The 20,802-nt window shown below is 57.1% G+C and overlaps 1 protein-coding gene across 1 annotated transcript in view; it reads left to right on the plus strand.

The window, feature by feature from the left end:
- Positions 1 to 12,620, plus strand: part of FIBCD1 (fibrinogen C domain containing 1) — a 30,843-nt gene extending 18,223 nt beyond the window's left edge. Inside the window, exons 5-7 of the mRNA XM_053561744.1 lie at positions 6,052 to 6,148; positions 10,649 to 10,828; positions 11,285 to 12,620. Coding sequence (XP_053417719.1) covers positions 6,052 to 6,148; positions 10,649 to 10,828; positions 11,285 to 11,544 — 537 coding nt within the window. The 3' untranslated portion in view covers positions 11,545 to 12,620. The remainder of the gene's footprint in view (positions 1 to 6,051; positions 6,149 to 10,648; positions 10,829 to 11,284) is intronic.
- Positions 12,621 to 20,802: the final 8,182 nt, after the last annotated feature.

Consider the following 20,802-nt stretch of genomic DNA (forward strand, 5'->3'; position numbering starts at 1 on the left):
CATCTGCTGGCACCCTTTGGCAGTGCAATTTCCCTTCTTAACTTCACTTTTCTCATCTGTTAAATGGATATCATGTAGGGCTGCTGTACCCATGTGGAGAGAGTCAGAATCCTTCATAAATTTCTTATCCAGGAGGGAGGAGGCCAGGAGGAATGAGCAGGAGGCTCCCTGTGAATGGACGAACTCGGCCACCAAGGTCTGCAGGCACTGCTGCCACCCAGGTCTAACTGCCAACCCTCTGTCTTTGAATAATCACCAGCCAAGGTCACAGAGTTGGGTCCAGTTCAGCATCTCCACCGGCAGGGACCTGGAGTAGACCCTGTGGCTCTGTGCCCAGGTGCTCTGATCCATGGCATGGCCAGTGTCCCTCCAGATCATAAGCACTGAGTGGCCCAAACTGTTCTGCCTGCACCCCTGATTCACCAGGCGTCTCCCTGCGTTCAGGGTCAGCAGGTTCAGCTATCCCTCTAATTGGCCCCACTGGAGGGCAGCCCTCCTTCCCAACGCTGGTGCCCTCCCTGCCTGAGCCCTCATGTGGGAACATCAAAGACGCCTGTGGTGGGATCCAGCTCAGGGAGGGAGGAACAGCTCTGGGGGTGCAGCTGGGGTGGGAGCTGCAGCCCTGCGCTGGGGAGGCTGGGCAGCAGGGCCTCAGGGGCCCACAGAGGGGACATTGGCTCCTTCCTGTGGCCAGCTCTCCCCATCCCAGGGTCTGCTGTGGGCCACAGTGTCACCACACTGCTGCATGGCCCACACCCTGCCCGGGGAGTGGTCCTCAGAGCACATACACTAAATAATGACAAGGTGACCAGTGATGATGCCCCACCTTCCCTTGGCTAGTCCGCGCCGATAGAGCTTGCCTGTCTCCGGAGCAGTGTGGTTTTTGCAAACTTTTCACCTGAGCGGTGAATGCACTGAGAGGCGAATGCACGTGACACGCTCAGCCCCGTGCCTGACGCAGCATCTGATAAATGGCAACCCTGAGCAGTGTTGTGCCAGGAGCTAGCAGGCGCTGACTGCCAAGCTTGGGAATTATGGCGGGGCGCCAAGCCCGGGGGTACCATTTTCAGGCAAAAACAAGGAGTGGGCCTGATTTCCTTCTGGGCCCAGCAGCTGGCTCTGAAGGGAGGGGTGGTGACGCCAGGCAGACCTACCGCGGGCTGCCGCTGTACATGTTTAATGCTTGCAGAGAGGGAAACTGAGCCTCAGAAAGGTCCATGACTTGTCCAGGTCACGTTGCCTCTAAGAGGCAGGGTCAGGATTTGAACTCAGCTCTGCTCCTTCTGGAACCTGTGCTCTTGCCAGCAAGCCCAGAGGCCTCCCTGGGGACACTGCTCAGAGGTACCCAGCAAGGGTTCAAGGAAAGATAGCCTCCTAGGAGAGCAGGCTGGGGCTCCCCGGGGGCTGTATTTGAAGGGCTGTGCTTGCTCACACATCCCCCTTTTTTGTTCTTTAAAAATAAGAACCTGCCTCTGCCTGGCCCCTCCACTTTCCTTCCAGCATCACCTGCTTACGAGGCCTGGGAAGCAGGTGGATGCCGCAGCTCCGCAACCGCACAATTCTGTCTGCGACTGGTTTCTGCAGAGCCTTGCCATAGTCTAGGAAAAATCCCAGTTGCTGCCTCCTGAGGACCCTTCCAACGCACCCCCAGTGTTATAGGTTGGGGACCTGCCCATGCCCCATCTCTTTGGTCTCAGCTCCTCTGACCACCTGGCGAGTCCCTGCCCAATCGGTAGCTCAGCCAATCACCTCCTCCAGGAAGCCCCCCACTACCTCTTACTTCCCCCCTCGGAGGGCCTCACTCCTCTGTGCTCCCAGCGAGTCCTGTTAGTTACCGGTACTGAAGGCTGTGTGCTGGCTCATTTAATCCTCTTCAAAACCTGCAGCTGCAGCTACTATAATCCCCACTTTATACATGAGGAGACTGAGGCTGGGGATTTGGAGGAATGTGCCAGGTTGGCGATGCTCTATCTTTGGACTGCTGTCTTGTGTGTCCCTCCTTGGGGCCGTGTGGGTCTAAGCACACACTCGGGGCTCCGAGCAGTTACCCTTGTTTTGCAGGGGAGAAGGCAAGACTTGGAAGGTCACACAGCCTGTGGCTAGAGTCTGGATGGAACTCGGGTCTCCTGGGTGCCAGCCAGGAGGACCAGCTGGGCTCAGGGATGTAGAGGATCAGTGTCCCCACCAAGCCAAGGGGCAGACCCCAGCCTTTGCACTTGTGCACTGTCCCCTGCTCCTCTGGCTCTCAGCCTGGAGGTAGCTGGGCTCTACAGAGGCTGCCTACCTCTCCAAGCCTCAGTCTTCTCATCTGCCAAATGGGCAGTGGTGGGGACATTGCCCACCACATGGTGCTAGCCAGTGCTGGGGTGACCAGAGAACCCAGCTTGGGTCTTCAGGATGCCAGCTGCATGCCCTTGGCACCACGGCAAACAAGAAGCAGGTCAGACAGGGTCTGGTGGCCTTGGCCATGGAAGAGGTGGACGAAGCCCAGCGGCATCTCTGTATCCCTCAGCCCCCACGGCCGGCTGACAAATGGGGATTGTCAGCGGCCGCTGTCCTTTCCCTTCTGCTGCCCCAAGTGCCACACTCCTTCCTTTGAACCCGCCCAGCACCATCTGCAGGACCGTGTGGGCTGAGCCTCCCTTGGCAGACTCCCCCTAAGCAGCCCTTCCAAGATGTGCCGGCGGCTGGCGGGCTTTTGAGACTGCACTGAGAAAGCATGCTCGACTGTCGTCCCACTCATGGCACCTACCCAAGCGGCCGCGGCTGTGTTTCTACATCAGTCACTCTCCAGCCAGAACCCAAGCGAGAGGCCCCCAGGAGCTGGACCAGTGAATATGATAGTCTTAAACTTGACTGGCCATCATTTTGTTTTATTCCCCAGCCCTTTTTTGCCTAAGTGGGGATTCCTGTTTTGTGGGTGGAGCAGGAGGGGGGTGTGGCCTCGTCCATCCTTCACTCGCTTTCCTCCTGGTATCCTCCTGTCTGGCTGGTCCTTGCTCTGTAATTAAATGCCTCTCTGCTTTGTGAAAACCAGACGTCCAGCTGGCTCCCAGAAATATGAAGCCACGACAGCTGTCCCTGGGTCTCAGACAAAACATGCCCCCACGCCTGGGAACGGGAGAGCCCCACAGATAATCTGGGGCTACCCTCGGCACTTGGAACTTGTCTGGCTACATTGGGCTGCTAAAGTCGGCTCAGGGATGAGGACAGGCTTTCCGAGCATGGTGCCGGCATCCGTGGTCACTTGGTATTGGAGCTGGTGGGTAAGGACAGCCCTCGGCACAGGCTGGCAACATGGACCAGTGCCAAGCATAGCGTGAACACCACAGCAGGACATCAGCCAGTGGGTGCTGGTGTTGAGAGCAGGTCCAGCCCACCTTTAGGCTGAGAGCATGAGGTGCGGGTTAGAGGCCTCTTGGCTGTGCATGGCCGCCTGCCCTGTGGCCGAAGTCTCAGCTTCTGAACTATAACCGTGGTGGGGCGTGTGGTGGACACGGACAGCTCCTGAGATTAGGGCAAGGATTCGGGGAGTAACGTGAACTCAGTGAAAAGGGCTCAAGCCACACCACCACCAGGTCTGGGCTGCTCTGCATGCTGTCCCTTCAGCAGGGCCCCAGAATGTGAATGTCCTGACTGGAGCCCCTCCTGCTATGTCCCCAGTCCCCAGGGCAGGGCCTGGCGAGCTCACAGATCCCAGCATTGGGCTTCAGGCTCCTGATGGCGGAATGTGGGGCTGGGCTGCGGGCAGAGGCAGAGCCTGGGGGAGCTCCTCAGAGGTGCCAGCTCTCCTAGAAAGCTCTGTGTTCACTCTGAGCCTTTTCGGAAGGACACAGCTGGGCACCTGTGTAATAGGTCCCTCCTGCTCACAGCCCCAGCTGGGCATGGTCAGTGGCCATGGGGAATACTGGGCCTCCCTTGGCCTTACTTCCCACATTCCCCTGCCCTTGGGCTTCTCTGTCGGGTTTGGATTTCCCAATTTTCAGGGCATGTGTCCTGCTCTTGCCTGGCAGCCCAGCAGCCCCGCAGGAAAAGTACGACAGTGGCAGTAATAAAGCCGGCTGTGGCTGCAGTGGCAGTGCTGGATAATCCCTGCCAAGGTCCTGGGGGTCAGAGTTTATCAGCAGGTGAGGAAAGTGAGGCTCAGAGGGGAGGAGTGATTCAGGCCACACAGCAGACAAACACGGGGCCCAGGACCCTCCCTTCTGCCAGGACCACCTTGGAATTCTGGAAGTGGGGCACCCCACTGGACCGAGCCACCCTCCCATCCCCCAATCTGTCCTGCCTCTCCTGGGTGGGGAGGTTCTCTGAGCCTGGGCCTCTCCCTGTGTTTCTAAGGTCCTAGAGGGCAGCTGTGCCCCCGGACTTGGTTTCCCCAGTGCCCAGCATGGAGCTAGTCAGTGGCACATTTGTTTGAAAAACCCCTTGGGAAATGGAAATGTGTAGGCCAGAGTCCAGAGGGGCAGCAGGTGTGGCCCAGGGGGCAGGAGAGGAGCCCCATGGCCAGGCCTGTGACTTGGAGCTACCTGGCGCATCCAGCTGGCATGTTTTGAGCACCGGCTGTGTACCAGGCCCTGAGTTATTTTCAGCGTCTTGTCACCACCTCTGGGGAAGGCGCTATGTTGATCTGTTTTACCAGTGAGACAACTGAGGCTCAGAGAGGTTGAGTGACCTGCCTCAGAGCTATCCGTGGCAGTGCTAGGGCTCTGGCAGGCAGATCCAAGACCACCACAGGCCCCCCCGCCTGGCATGGAGCCTCCTTCAGCACCTATGTGCTCAGGGCGCATCGCTAGGCCAGGGGTCCCTGCCGGTCCGTCCAGCTCCCTCCTGTGGTGGCACTCTGCCGAGGAGCTGCTGCCAGCATCAGGCCTTTCACAGGGTGCATGCTCAGGGTCCCAATCTGCAGCCATCAGTACCACCCTCCGCCAAGCTCAGATCTCTCCCAGCCTCGTCGGGTTTCCTCCTGGGGACGTTCACATTTCAGGGCCAGGCCACGTCTGAGGCAGAAGAGCAGGAAAAAAGCAGTGTCATCTCCCTCCAGCCCCCTGACGTCAGAGCTGCCCAAATGCCGCGACTGACGGGTCCCCACGGACTCACCCGGCAGACGCTGCCGGTCAGACCCTGCACCCGGCAGTTCCGAGCCACTGGAATCAGGCTGCTTAGTAATGAAGCTGGCAGCTCACTGGCACCAGGGCCACGTCCCTGGCATGTCAGACACTGGCGCAGGTGGAGGCAGCGGGCGGCCGGGAAGTGGCTGGGGAGCGGCCGGGCGAGTGAGCAAGAAAAAGCTTGTTAAACAGAAAGAGGGCTGGGGCGGTCCGGGCGGCTTGTCAGCAGATCTTGTGAATACTCCAGGCAGCTCGGGCCTGGACCAGTGGGTACTTATTTCAAAGCAATTTAGCCGATGTGATTCCTGACTCCCAGATCAAGAATGTTATTAAAATGAAGAACAGAGGCCGCTCGGTCGCTTGTTGGTACGCTGGTCACACCCCAGACCTCCATGTCCTCCTCGAGCAGTGGCTTGGATGCTGGTTTCCCAAGGCCCCATCCCACCCCAGCCCAGGCTCTTGAGGGGTAGGGATGCTTATTGAGAGCTGGGGCTTTGGTAGCCAAGCCTGAGGGGGCCCTGTTCTTGGTTCTTAAAACTCTTGAGAATAGAGTTTTGTTCAGTTTTGTTTTGACCTCAAAAAAGGTATCAGGCCCTTTGCCCACCCACCTTAATTGATGAGTGGGGAAACTGAGCAAAGGTGAGGCCAGCAGAACGTCCCGAAGTGAGGTGGCAGAGATGGCCTTGAAGGTGGGTTTCCTCCAACCCCACTCTAGTCCATGAGGGTCCTTCTTGAGGGGTTGTTTCAGGGACTGGCGGGCCCTCAGCCAATCCCACCTCACGCCACCACAGGGCCGCTGAGTTCCTGCTCTGTTGCAGACCCGGGCTGGGAGCTGTTGAGGTAAACAAGCAGGTCAGGAGCGGGGAGGGGGCCCCTGTGGACACTGGGAGCTGGGGGCCCTGGAGTGCTCAGCCCACTCTCCACCCTCCTCTACCCTTTGCAGGTATTTCAGCGCAGGGAGGATGGCTCCGTGAACTTCTTCCGGGGCTGGGAGGCGTACCGCGATGGCTTCGGCAAGCTCACGGGGGAGCACTGGCTAGGTGAGAGCCACTGACCGCTGCCCCACCTGGGTGGCCTTCTTTCTGTGCTTTCCAGCCCTGCCCTGAGTGGATATGGCCTCAGTTTCCCCAGCCTTGGCATACCCAGGCCAGCTCACAGTTGCACGAGGTGACTGAGGCACTCAGGATGCACAAGGCCAGTAAGAACAGCCAACGGAGGTGAGGCTGGCGGGGACAGGGCCCAATGGACATGGGCTTGTAAAGCCTGAGGGTCCCACAGCCCCTGGAGCCAGGTGGGGGGAGCTGTGGGACTGACCCCAAACCAAAAGCCAGTAGGCCCTTTTCCTGTCGCCCTGAGACCTGCTCACCATCCCGAATGGTGTGAACTGGGGGCAGGTGCAGGGCACCGACCGTCCCAGGCACCAGAAGACCAAGAATGCCCCTGCACTGCCCCACCCCCGCAGAATGCCCCAGGGTCAGCAATGCCTCGTGGCTGTGCTGGGGACACCAAGCCTGTTTCTTTCACCAGAGCAGCTGGCAGGTGCTCCTAGCTGTGGTCCTGCCTTGGTCCTGAGGGTACCCGTGTGCTGTCCATAGTCTGTGCCTTGCACAAAGTAAGGGCTCAGAAAGGCTCGGTTTATATTATTTACTTACGATTAACCTTTAAATTCACTCAGCATTTAAAATTTTTTGAATCTAATTTCATTCTAAACAATATCCTCAAAACCCACAAGTCTGAGGTCACATATATGCATATAATTTATTATTATTATTATTTTTGAGACATTGTCACCCTCACTACAATGCCGTGGCATCATAGCTCACAGCAACCTCATACTCTTGGACTCAAGCAATTCTCTTGCCTCAGGACTGGGACTACAGGCGCCCGCCACAACACCTGGCTATTTTTAGACGGGTCTTGCTCTTCCTCAGGCTGGTCTCGAACCTGTGAGCTCAGGCAGTCCAACCACCTTGGCCTCCCAGGGTGCTGGAATTACAGGTGTGAGCCACTGCGCCCAGCCACATGTATGCATATATATTTGGGAGGTGGCTATGGCTTGAGGTGAGATTTTTGTTGTTTTTTTTGAGATGTAATTTTCCATTACAACAAAATTTACCGTTTTAAAGTGTAGGATTCAGTTGTTTTTAATATATTCAGAGTTGTACAATCTTCATCACTCCTTCCAGAACCTTTTCTTCACTCCCAAAAGAAACCCTGTGTCCCCATTAGCAGCACCCCTCATTATTTTAGACACATGTGAAAGTGAACATGTGGGCATGGAGGAAGGGGCGCAGCTGCCTCGTTCGGGCATCCCACCTGCCCCTGAGGCTCCTCTGGTGCTTTAACTTCCTGGCAGGGATGTCTGGGAAGTCCCCAGAGAGAGGGACAGGAAAGGGCGGAGGAAGCAAAGGTGTGGGCCAGTACGACTGAGGGCCCAAGAACCCAGGTGGTCAGGAGGGTCCCAGGTAAGGATGAAGTGGAGCCCCTGGAAGATGGGGGTTGTGGGCCCCAAGGCAGGGTCGAAGTGGTGAGGTGGTGCCCACCCTGCTGTGCACAGAGACACGTGGGGTGTGATCTGTCATTGATGTTCGTCTCCCCTGACCTGGGGGTCCAGGAGGGCATGGCCCTCTCTGCTGTGCCCTGGGACCCACTTGGGTACTAACTGCAGAGAGGTCATATACACCCTGGTGTGGACCTCACAACCACCGCCTGCCTCCTGCCTACCTGCTGTGCACCCAGCTACGTGTTTCCCTGAAGATGTCAGCCCCAATGTCGACTCCTAAAACCCACACACCCCCAGAAGAGGGCACTGCTGTTGTCCACCCCTTTTAGAGATGAGGAAACTGAAGCCCAGAAATGTAAGGTCCCTTGACACAGTATGTGAGTGTGTTGAGGTGGGGGGAGCCCAGCCAGGCCTTGCCTGGGCTCTAAACTGCCTAGCTGAAAGGAGGGGACTGCCTCAGTCCCTCCCCACCCAGGTGGGGTGTAAAGATAAGGAGACGGTGGCAGCAGGGGGGCGGTCCCCCATGGAGGCTTGTGCAGTATCTTAATTGAAATCTATCAGAGCTGCGGAAGGTGCAGAAGGAAGCACGGAACTAGGGCTTGATTAGAGCATCCTGCAGACACCAACCCTGACAAGAATGGCAACTCAGGGCAGCCCCTCAGCTCTGCGCAGCCCTCTCCCTCTGCCTTCCCACACTCCCACATGGAGTGTTTTGTCTTTTCCTATTGAGTTATGAGAGCTCTTTATATATTAAGGTTATTGATCCTTTGTCCCATATACACGATGTGGGACATTTGTCTTTTAGCTTTTTCTTTTTTTCCCCTTTTTCAGTCATGTTCTTGCTTATTTCCTATAAGTTTTAAATTTCTATGTAGTCAATCTTGCCAGTCTTTTTCTTCATATCTTCTGGGTTTTAGGCCCTGCTTTTCCCTCCTGGATTTATTAAAACCGTTTCCAGTATTGTTTCCTTGGGCTTCCCCAGTGTTGTGGTGTAGGTTCAGATCCTTAATCCATCTGCGGTTCACCGGTGACCACGTGAGGGGTGGGGTTGAAGTGCTTGTCCTCTCTGTCCTGGCTGCCAGGCCCTCCCCAGCTCTCTGTGACCTACACTCTGGAAGAGTGATGGGGTTCACCATCTGGGGCGCAGGGTATCAGGAGTAGCCATGAATGTTGGGAGTGATCCTGGAAGAAGGATGGAGGGAAAGGAAGGAGAGAGGAAGGAAGGGTAGGGGGACTCAGGCCCCAGCGTCCCCACCTGCCCCTCGGCACCCCTTAGGAGCATAGCTTAGCCCAAAGGAATGGCATTTAGCCATGGGAAAAGGATCTCGTAGCATCCCCCCCGACCCCCAGGTCAGACCTGAACAAGAGCAAGGGGTCTAGGCCCTTCAGCCTGGGTTGCCAGCAGGGCCAGCAGCCTAACCTCATTGTCCTTGGCTGTGGGACGGGGACAGTCAGAGACCCTCCTCCACTGGTCTCTAGGAAGCACCAACAAACACCTGGGTAGCAGGGAGACTGGGCCAGGCGCTGCGGGAAGAGTTGCCCAGGGATTCTTAATTAAATTGGCCTCATTTGAATCCATTTGATTCATTCATCTAACTCAGCGGTTCTCAACCTGTGGGTCGTGACCCCTTTTTTAAACACTGCGGCATTAGGAAGGCCGAGAACCACTGATGTGAGTGAAGCACTCAGAACACTGCCTGGCCCTCACGAGTGCCGTCCAGGTGGGGGCTGCTGCCATTGTCATCTACTTCTGCCCTCTGGTGTGTGAAGCTCTCTTGGACGCTCATGCCTGCCCTGCATGTCCCTCTGTGGATGCTGACCCAAGAGGGGAGCAGCCTTCCCTGAGCCGGGAGCACAGGAAGGTGGGGACCTTGGCAGGACCCTGTGCTCCCAAAGCCTCTGTCATCCCAGGTCCTTGGGGAGGAAGGTGGGTGGCTGTAGGGAACTGCTGGGTGAAGTCTGCTGTTAGCACTGCTATCACTCCTCTCACGGCCACTTTTCCTGTTCCCTGGACCTGGTGGATGGGACCAATGGCTTCTGTCCAGGCCAGATGGGAGGGGTCCCCACAGGCCCCACATAACACTGACACACAGTGGGTTTGGAGCCGGGGAAAGGCAGGCAGAAGGCAGAGGCTGATGAAATGTCACTCGCTGCTGCTAACTTGTAAGGCTTTTAATGAAATGCCCTCTTAATCAAGAGGTAATCACACCAGCAGGGAAGCACCCTGAGTGTGAGTGAGGGCACTGGTGTGAGACCTTTAGGATGGATGCAGGAGAACTGAGGAGGGGAGGGGCATGTGGGTGGGGCCATGGCAGTGGTACAAAGCCAGGCCCTGGGGTCACAGGAACGTGAGAACTGCCTCCTGCCTCCTCTCCACCAATCCAGCACTTACTGAGCACCCACAGTGAAGAACACACAACACTGTTCACATGGGGCATACACACTGATGGAGAAACCAGCAAGGGAACAGCAGCTGGGGCCCAGAGTGATGAAGCTTGGTGGCAGGGCACATAAGGATTGGCAGAGGAGGTCCTCAACCCGGACAGGAGGACAGGCAGCCTTCCTGAGGTGAGACCTGAAAGTGAAAGTAGGCAGGTGAGGAGGAACAGGGACAAGTGTCCCAGGCAGAGGAACAGCATGCACAGAGGCTCAGAGGCCAGGTGAGGGAAGTGCAAGTACCAGGCCCCACCTGGCTGAGGTTGGTGCCCAGAGCATAAGGGAGGATAAGGCTATTACCACCACCAACTCCTCCTGACTAATGCAGTCTTTCTCCCAGCCTTCAGCTCAGAACCTCTCCATCTGGAAAGCACAGCCCAACTTAAAACAAGTTGAGAAAACCAGACATGGAAACTCAGTCTTCAGTTTCTTGTGAAACACAAGCCCGCTGGAAGAAGGAAGCAGTCTAGGGCTGATAGCATGCACTTGGTGGTTGTCTCTTTCTGTCACCAACCACAAGAACTCAGCTGTCATTTGTCCTCTATTCTCTCTGGGGAGGGGAGCCCCTCAACTTCTCCCACCATTTTCTGCCCCACTTCAGGACTCAAGAGGATCCATGCACTGACCACACAGGCTGCCTATGAGCTACACGTGGACCTGGAGGACTTTGACAACGGCACGGCCTATGCCCACTATGGGAGCTTTGGTGTGGGCTTGTTCTCTGTGGACCCAGAGGAAGATGGGTACCCGCTCACCGTGGCTGACTACTCGGGCACTGCAGGTAAGGCCACAGGCTGCAGTGGAGCATGGGGAAGGGGGGGCCACGATCAAGGCTACTTGCTGCCACCTCCAAGTCCCACCTGGTCCTCACCCCTGCAGTGTGAAGCTAGCATAGCCTATTTTGCAGATAAGGAAACTGAGACCAGAGCCAGGAATTGAGACCTGGGGTATGGGTCTGCTCTAAAGTAGGCCCCTGAACCCCTGTGGGCTGGGAATGGAGGAGCGGAGGTGGATGAACTGGGAAGCGGCACAGAGACTGCCTAGTTCCAGGGGCACCCCCGGGGACCACCACAGTGGCATGGTGTGTGAATGTGTGCTGCATGGACACCCCTGGCGTGGACCGGCAGGTGCATGTGCACGTGTGAGGAGCACGTGTCTGTGTGTGCACACTTCCATCCAGGTCTGCTCACACATACAACACACCGTGCCTGTGCCCCTGTGTCTCCACACCATGCAGGCGACTCTCTCCTGAAACACAGTGGCATGAGGTTCACCACCAAGGACCGTGACAGTGACCACTCGGAGAACAACTGTGCTGCCTTCTACCGTGGTGCCTGGTGGTACCGCAACTGCCACACGTCTAACCTCAACGGGCAGTACCTGCGAGGCGCGCACGCCTCCTATGCTGATGGTGTGGAGTGGTCCTCCTGGACCGGCTGGCAGTATTCACTCAAGTTCTCTGAGATGAAGATCCGGCCGGTCCGGGAGGACCACTAGAGAGGAGCACTGTCCAGCTATTTTCCCTCTGGCCTTGCCCCTTCCCTATGCCTCCCATCCCATCCTTGTCACCAGCCCACTCCTGTGCCAACATTCTCTGCCCGCCTGTGCATGGCTGACTGCTCTGCTGGGGGCATGGCCAGGGAGGCCCAGACACTAAGCTCCCTGGGCCAGTGAGGTCACATACCACCTTCTCATTGTCCCCAACCCTCCGGTTGGCAACTAACATTATCTCCTGCCTCTGCCGATGGGACCTGGCAAATTTGATGACCCCAAATTCTACCTGTCCGGACTGGCTCCTGTGCTAAACGTCTGCCATCTCCTAGCCAGGACGGTGCAGTCTGCCACCAGGTAGCCCCTCTGCTTTGTCTGCTCAAACCCCTGGCATTGCAGGGATACAGAGGGCAAACAAAAACACCCTCAGAGCCCTCCAAGCATTTCAGAGGGGAAAGCCGGTCTTCCTAGTCCTCTGGACACCAGCCCCCACCTGCATTCCCGGATGCCTGGAGGACCCACCTCCCCACAGGACCTCACTGTGGCTGCTTCTAAGGACTCCTGTGGCCATGGGCTGAGTGGCCATTTTCCCATTATGCCCCAAGGCCAGGTTAGGGCACAGTTACCTGTGGAGACCCTCACCCTCAGGCTGGGGGCAGTTCTGTGGAGGCTACCCACCCCAAGCCCCTGCAGGCCTAGGGGGTCTCCAGCCTTCTTAGCTGCTGTGCCATTGCTGTCTGCAGTGAAGTCTTGCTCCACCCCCACCCAGCTTCCTGCCTTCCCCACACTGGGAGCCCCCACCCCATTTCTCCTGCCTCTGGGCTGTGGGGGGCAGAGCCTTCGCCACTGGGCTGGGCCAGCAGGGGCCTCTTGGTTTTCTGGGATCATGAGTGGAGGCACTGGAGGTCCAGTGGCTGTTGCAGCATCCCCCAGAGGCTGCTGTCACCACGGGGAGGCTGCCCCTTGCCGGTGACTGTGGGCATCACCACCTGGACCCAGTCAGGGTGGGGCACCAGGCTGAACACCACCGAGAGGTTGTCCGGCCACGTCCTCCCGCACATAGGTGGGAACTGCAGGTGCCAGCGCCGTAACCCCAGCCCTCAGCGGCCTGTTCAGCGGCTCAGGCCCAAGGGCAGGTCTGTTGTCTGAGGTCCCGCCTAGGGGGCCTCACAGGGCTTTGGAAGGGTAGCAGCTTCAGTAGCATCACCACAGGAGCAGGGGGATCCTTTACAGGACACACAAAGGCAGGTCATGGGGGAGAGCGCAGCGCTGTCTTCCTCTCCCACCAAAGTGTGTGCTTAAAACACAAAACATCTGAGTTGGCCAGGGCGGTGGGAAAGGCTCCTGTAACCTGGCTGTCTCCTCTAGCCCCACCTGGTACCCTGGGTGCTGGACAGGACTGGTCCGCTGCCCTCTTGGTGCCCAGCCAGAAGGACAGACAACCAGGAAATTGGCAATTACGGTCCAGTGTGCCCAGGGCGGTGACAAGGAGTAGCCCAGGTTCAGGAGCGGGGGTGGAATGAGCACAGGAGATTTGAAGAACTGCCCCCTCCCCAGCCCCTCTTCCCATCCTCTGGCAGCCAAGAGAGCCAGCCCACCCGACTTACCCAGCACGCTGCCAGCCTGGCCATGCCAGCCGCTGTTTAGAAAGTGCCAAGCGCTTTCTGATGTGTCATCAAACAGACTCCTGGTGAGTGTGATGTTAATGGATTCGCAGATACGTGTGTGGCAGGAGGCACAGGAGCCCCCCGTGCCAGTGCTTGGCTGTGGAATAGACGTGCTGCAGCTCGCGCTTGGCTGGGGGTTGGGGGACAGGTGAGGGTGGCCTTAAGGAGCTAGGTGCAGGTAGCATGTGTCCTCAGCAGCCAGCTACACTGGAGATACTGTCCCTCTAGAGCAGGCGTCCTCAAACTTTTTAAACGGGGCCAGTTCACTGTCCCTCAGACTGTTGGAGGGCTGGACTATAGTTTAAAAAAAAACAACTATGAACAAATTCCTATGCACACTGCACATATCTTATTTTGAAGTAAAAAAAACAAGAACAAATGCAATCACACCGCCTCATGGGGCCTGCGGGCTGTAGTTTGAGGACCCCTGCTCTAGAGCCTCAGTTAACTGCTACAGCCCCTCTCCCAGGCCAGGCTGGTCCTGCTGGGGACATGGCCATGCCAAGCTCTGGTTCAGTGGGCACAAAGCCCACCATAGGGAGAGACCTGGCCAGTGCACCTTGCTGTCCTGATGGGCACCTTTGACAGCTGGCACTGAGCAGGAATGGTCCCTACCCCCTCTACTCACAGACCCAATCTCATGTCACTGCAAGTGGCTGTCCCCTGAGATGGGAGTGACCATAGGAAAATGGGGATGCTGAAAGAGCATATGGGGGAAGGGCAGGCCAAGGAACTCATGTGTGCACATATTCACCCAGGACCCATGGCCACTGCACTCAGACCCTGTTCTGCTGGGCCTGCCTGTGGCCTTGCTGTCCCACCTGTCACCTGACCAAACCCCCCTGCCTGCTCCCTTGGTGAGTCTCCACCTCGACACCTTTACACTGCCCCCAGTGCTGGCAGCTGCCTTGTCACGCATAGGTAGGTGCTGTGGGTCAGCCAGTGTCTTTGTTCCTTGACCCTTGAACTTTGCATACATCTCAGAGTTAAACCAAAGGCTACTCAGCTGGCTGCCCCAGCCCACTCAGTCCAGAGGATGGAAGGACCCTTGGTTTCCACCCTGGTGGCTGCAGCAGATTCAGCTGGGAGCCAAGGACAGAGTTGCGAGCAGTTCTCAGAGGATGCTTCCCTCCAGCTGCATGTAAATAGGTTTTATAATCTTCATCTTTGGGGCAGAAGTGACATTGCCAGTGCCTACCTAATCTTTGTCCCCCAACCGTTGCTGGAGCCTCAGAAGCAGGAGCCACAGTCACCAGAGGTCCTGTCACCCAGGAGCAGAAAGATTTAGAGGACTGGTGAGATGTGTCCACTTAAACTGCTAGCAGCACTGGCAAAACCAAGGACACTGGCCCCAGTCGAGATGGGGGAGCCCTCTCTGAGTGAGGGGGGTGGACGTGAGCAAGGCCTATGGCCAACTACACATCCTTATCCTGTGGCTTCAGGAGCAACACACCAACGAGCAGGAAGACCAGCAGGGGACTCGCAGAACCCAGAGCAAGGAGGCAGGACACCAAGATTCGGCCCAAGTGACGGGGCCTTCCCAAGGCCTCTGCTCTTTATCTGATTGCAAGAGAAGCTTGTCCTTAGACTCTGAATGGTCCAAGCAGCTGGCAGGACTTGGCAAACCCAGGTGTAGTGATGGGGCCTCCATGGGATGTGGGGGGCAGCGGGCAGGGAGCTCTGAGGGCAAGCATGGCAGTCTGTGGACGAGACATGGCACAGGACACTCACTGGGCAGGGCTGTGTGCACTTGGCGTTCTGTGTGTTCCGTCTCCAATAAAGTCTTGTGGACTCAGCTCTGGTCCTCTGCTTCTAGTCCAGCTGGACAACCCCCATGTCAGAGCATGGGTGGTTCAGACCCCCAGACGTTGCAGGACCACATCTTACCCTGCCTCCCCTGTGCTCCCCTATCCCTTTTATTAGAGCAGCCAGTTTTTCAAATAGCTCCGGAGCCAAGGAGGCTGCACAGGACCCTCTGGTAGTTTGTGAAGGGAGACAGGCCTGGGTCTGGCCCCGCTATCTGTGCTTCCCCAGGACCCCCAGGGTGATACACCATCTCTGCGGGTCTCTCTTGTGGCTGGGGCTGGAATTCTGAGGAGTTGAGACTCTTTATTAAGAACTAACAGTCCCCAAAGGCTATTTATTCATAAAGCCAATTTGAGGCTTACGGATAAAATGATCCCCTGAGTTTATTTAATAAAATCCAGTATTTATCTAGTGCTTGCATTGGCGGTGCTGTGCGGGGCCGGTGAAGGAGCCCACGGTGGCTATGCCCTGCAGCTGGAAGTGACCTGCAGTCCCACCCGTCCCCCTGCACCCCTTGCCAGGTGGCAGAGGCTCTGCCTGGGTTCACAAAACACAAATCTCACTATCTCTTCCCAGAGACCAGGCACGGAGTCCTCCCCACTCTTACAGCTCATGTTGAGCCACAGGGTTGAGGGGGCAGAGATGGGGATGGTGGGGATGGGACCCCAGAAATAGACCATGAAAGTCACCAAGGTGATCATGGTCACTTACCTGCCCAGTGGGACCTTGTCCAGCTTAGCCCCTCAGTGGGACCTTGTCCAGCTTAGCCCCTGCCCCCAAACTTCCCCAAGATGGTTCCCTGGGCAGCGTCTCTGGCTGCAGCTCACAGGGCCAGCTGGATGCAGTGGGTGCTACTCACATTTAGCCATAGGCTGAGGGACCCTGGGGCAGAGCTGTCCTGGCCTGGGCCCTGGGAGGGTTCCCACACTGAAGCTCTGAGAGGGACAGCAGCTGCCAGCACCTCCACCTGTGCTTGAGGATGGGGTGACGAGGGCTCTACCTTCTGGGCTCTCCCTAGCGGCAGTGAGGATGACAGCTCCACACCCCAGGACATGGGTGTTGCTGTTATCCCAGCCAGGTGGGGAAACAGTCTCAGACAGGGAGGGGTCTGCCTCAGGTCACAGCTGGTCCCAGGCTGAACCAGGAGTGGAACCCAGTCCTAGCGCTCACATGTGGTAAAGGGAGGGCTGGCAAGGAATGGTCCAAGTCTCAGCACAGCTGGGCTGTGTCACCCAACTCCACCCTTCCTAAGTCTCAGCTTTCTTACCTTGAGACCCAAGGGCAGGGGGTCATTGGTCACCTTAGACATGCTGAGACCTGTGTGCACTCCCCCTGCGCCCCTCCCATTACGGCTTCCTGGGGAACCTTGCGGTCTATGTGACGCCTGCCCCTGAGCTGCTTCTACTCTGCAGGCCCCACTGGCCTCTGCATTTCCCCTGACAGCACGAAACACCTCTGTGTGGCAGGCTGCCCACTTCCAGGTAGCCCAGACCCTGCCCAACAGCTGCTAGTGGAGAGACCCTCACCACCCTGGCTTGGCTGGTGTGGCAGATACAGAGGCACCGTTGTCCCCCCAACTGCTCAAGAGTTAGAGGAACCCAGAAGCTTCAGGTACAGGGAAAGTGCATCTGAAAGCAGTGTTCTGGTCCAGGTGTTGGGGTGCACCTGACCACCCCTGGAGTCGGGAAGTTCAGTGCCAACTCCAACACCTGACTTGGCTCCAGGTGCCCCTATCCTGAGGGGCAGATGGGGACCTGAGGCTGGGTTGGGGAACAGGTGGGCCACAGAGGCATTCTTTAGACTCACCCTGACACTGCTCGAGCCCAAACCAGCACCCAACACTCAGGACCTAAGGTGGCCACTTCCCAGAGCCACCGGATTCAGTCCTGAAGAGGTCCCCAGCAGTTTTCACAGCCCAGCCTTTTCCTGGAGCCCAATATGTCAAGCACAGCAGAGTGAAGCTTTTCTCATAGGGGCAGAGGGAGTTCCTGTGTGGCTGGACTCTATATTGCCCCTCTGTCCAACCTCCACAGCTGTCCCTAAGGAACTCTGCAAAGCACAGCTCTGGAACCAACACCCATTGTTTGGTTGGTTCCCACACGACAAGGACCTGCTGTGGGCTGCCCCATCGTTAACACCCAGTACCACAATCAACCAGCACTGACCAGGGAGACAGAGATCACCACACCTCCCCACTCACGGGCATGCACACATGCACACCCGCGTGTACACAGGCATACACATGCGTGTAGACACAGAGCAGAGGACATCTAGGCCCCTCAGGGGAGCCCTGCCACGAGGATGGGTTCCAGCTAGTACAGCTCTGGTCAGCAGGCTCTGCCACAAGGCTGTCTCTATCCTGCAGGGTGACTTCTGGCCCCCTCACACTCTGCAGATGCAGGTGACAGGTTAGCTAGGTGAGGGCCCCTGGGGACTGGGGAAAAACATCCTGTGCTCAGCTCCTGGACTGGAGAGAGCAGCCACCCCTCAACAGGGGTGGGTGTAGCAACCTCACCCAGCACCCCGCTGTCACTGGCAGGAGGATCCAGGCCAGGTGAGGAGCAGCAGCTGGGGTCCTACCACTGGGCTCCCACAGGTGCCTCAGACAGCACAGGGCCACCTGTACCACAGAAGGGAAGAGGCTGGGGACTACAGGCAAATGCTCCACCCTCGAATCAGGCATCCACCACCCCTCCACAGTCAGGTCCTGGAGAACAGGCTGCTGAGGGCTCCACCTGCCCAGGATGTGCACCTGGTTTAGCCATGCAGCCCATGTCCTACAGCAGCTCTGAGGGTGGCCCCACGATCTCCCACAAAGTAGCGGAGGGCCACATCAGGCTCTATGCTGAGAAGTCACAGGTGTCCCACGACAGGCATTGGCCAGGCCCAGGCCACAGCCGATCCACAGGCAACTTCCCCAAGTGGTTCCCAGGGAAAGGAGGGGCATGTGCGGCCCACCATGCAGACTCCCGCGGCCCCGCCACTTCCTGTGGAGATGCAGAGTGGGTGAGAACAGCATCGTTCTCCACCCTGGCCCGCAGACTCACCTAGATAACAAGTACCTGGGTGTGAGAGGGCAGGTGGTGACAAGCGCAGGCGGTGATGAGTGCTGGCATCCTCTGCTGTAGACAGTGGTATGGGAGGAGCCTGGAGTTTACCATTGCGCCCTTGCCAAGGTTCACCTGGGGAGGCTGACAGTCTCACCCTGGGGTCCACTGCTGCAGTCCAAAAGTTGGCAGTGATCAGTCAGCCAAGGTTCAGAATAGACAAGGCACCCATGGCCCACTGCAGGAGCCAGCAGAGCTTTGAAAACATCCCCCATGGGCATCAGACACCAAGGGTGGCCAGGGTGGGGAAGACCAAGTCTGCTGCCTAAGAAGCAAATGGACCGGGGTGCTGGGGCCATGGTTTGAGGAGGGCTTGCCCAGCCATGCAGCCCTGAGCCCTGAGCCCCCTTCCAGGGAACAGGGTATCCACTGGCTGGCTCAGCCTCTGGGCACCAGAGCAGAACTGCTCACCTCACTGTGGAGGGGAAGAGGCAGCACTGGCTTCACAGCCACCTGTGACACTCCTGCCCATGACAGCAGTCCTGCTAGCTGGGCAGCAGTGTGTAAGGTATGGACATCCATCCACCATGTCCACTCTAGACAGTGAGGCTGACCCAACAAAGGCAGGACTGCTGGGATTAGCAAGGTGGGCATCAGTGCCTCAGCCAAGGGGCTCGAGCGTCTGCACCTGCAATTCCTACTTAGTAACGCTGCCGCTCTCCCCCCCGCAAGGGCAACCGGCTGTCCTCTCATCAGGCCACATCCTGTGTGTGTCGCGTCTTTCATCAATGCAGTCAGCACTGCCCCCTCCTTCGCCACAGCATCCCCAATGGAATCGCAGGGTCAGGAATGCACAGCAATCAGGCGGCACTGTGGCAAGGACACCCACGGGCCCATATAAACCAGGGAAAATCTGGGCGCCACACCTCCTGGACGAGGACCCAGAGACGGTCACCCAGCCCCGGACCCAGGGACCCACCAGCCCTCCGGAGCAAGCCCTGCCACATGGTGAGCACAGCTGCCCTGTCCCCAGCTGGGAACCCCGGCTCAGGGCCTCATCTAGCCAGAAGCTGGGCACAGGCAATCAGAGTGTAAATGGAACCACGGGGCAAGGGAGGCCCAGAGAGGTGGAGAAACTTCACTTTGTTGACAGTCCTAGCAGTGAAGACTGGCCACAGTTGCCCTGCCAGGGCCAGTGCCACTGCCTCCTGCCCTGTGCTTTTCCTGCCCTCTCCTGGACTCTGAGACCTCAAGTATTTGTGCCGAAGGCCCATTTTCCGTGGCAAATGCTCCCAGTTTCTACCAAATTCTTCAAGGGTCCATGATCCCCTACAAGGGGAGAAGGGCCACTAACTGCTCTACCAAGATAGCACCTTTTTAGAGAACCCAAGGACACCCCCAGGTGGATTTATCCACCAGGATGGAAATGTTCCCATCCACAGAGCAGCTAGCAAAGTGTTCTTTATGCGGAGAAGGGGAGGGCTCGCCCCTGCTCCTCCCAGGCCCCAGGGATAAGCAGGCCAGTAATCACTCTAACACTGGTGCCTAGAGAAGCTTGGGAGAAGTGGATCTGGGGAGAAAGAAAGGGGGGTGGATGCCTTTTTTTTAATAGGGTCTTGCTCCATGGCTGAGGTTAGAGAGCTGTGGTATCATCATAGCTCACAGCAACCTCAAACTCCTAGGCTCAAGTAATCTTCCTGCCTCAACCTCCCAAATAGCTGGGACTACAGCTGCCCACCACCACACTTGTTTATTTTTTTGAGATAGGGTTTCTGCTCAGTTTGGTCTTGAACTCCTGGGCTCAATGGATCCTCCCACCTCAGCCTTCCAGAAGCTTAGGATTATAGGCGTGAGTCTCATTATTTTTTTAAAGCTTTCTGTCTGAGCACACTTCTTTGAAATGTTTTCAAAGGAGCCTTTTTTGGAGAGGGCTCTGGGGACTTCTGACCCTTCTTCTGCAGAGCTAGTGTTCTCCATTCTAGTCCCAGTTCTACTCCACGGAGGATGAGCCAGCTCTAATGCACCCCTGGCCACTACTAAAAAGGCCTCCTTTTCTGAGGGAAGGAGCAGTTATTGCTAAGGCAGGGGTGCTCTAGGAGGTTCTGTTTCAAGCCCTCAGACTGTCATGTGTGGTACAGAGCAGGTCAGGGCCCATGTTACATCTGGGCTTGAACCCCAGCTCAGTCACTTTAAGGCCTTAAGATCTTGGGGAAGGGACCTTGCTGTTGGAGTGAGACACTGCCTGTATGAAGTGCCCCCCGAACAGGGCTGTGAGGACCATGCTAATGTGTGAATAGTATCTTCCACAGGCTTGGCGCCCGTAGCACAGTGGTTATGGCTCCAGCCACATATACCGAGGGTGGTAGGTTCGAACCTGGCCTGGGCCAGCTAAACAACTGCAACAAAAAATTAGCCGGGAGCCTATAGTCCCAGCTACTTGGGAGGCTGAGGCAAGAGAATCGCTTAAGCCCAAGAATTTGAGGTTGCTGTGAGCTGTGATGCACTCTACGGAGGGTGGCAAAATTAGACTGTCTCAAAAAAAAAAAAAGATCATGAATCCAGACTCTACACTTTCTAGCTGCGCAGCCTGGGCACAAACTCTTAGCCTTTCCAACAGTTCTTTTGCCCGAAAGACTAACAGTGCCTATGAAGCAGGTGTATTGTGAAGATGAAATACAACTGGTGGAAATGAAGCTCTTGGCTCGGAGCCCGGCATAGCGGCAGTGTTCCCTAGGGACTGCCTG

This window comes from Nycticebus coucang, chromosome 2, assembly GCF_027406575.1.
Source record: "Nycticebus coucang isolate mNycCou1 chromosome 2, mNycCou1.pri, whole genome shotgun sequence".
Classification (NCBI taxonomy): domain Eukaryota; kingdom Metazoa; phylum Chordata; class Mammalia; order Primates; family Lorisidae; genus Nycticebus; species Nycticebus coucang.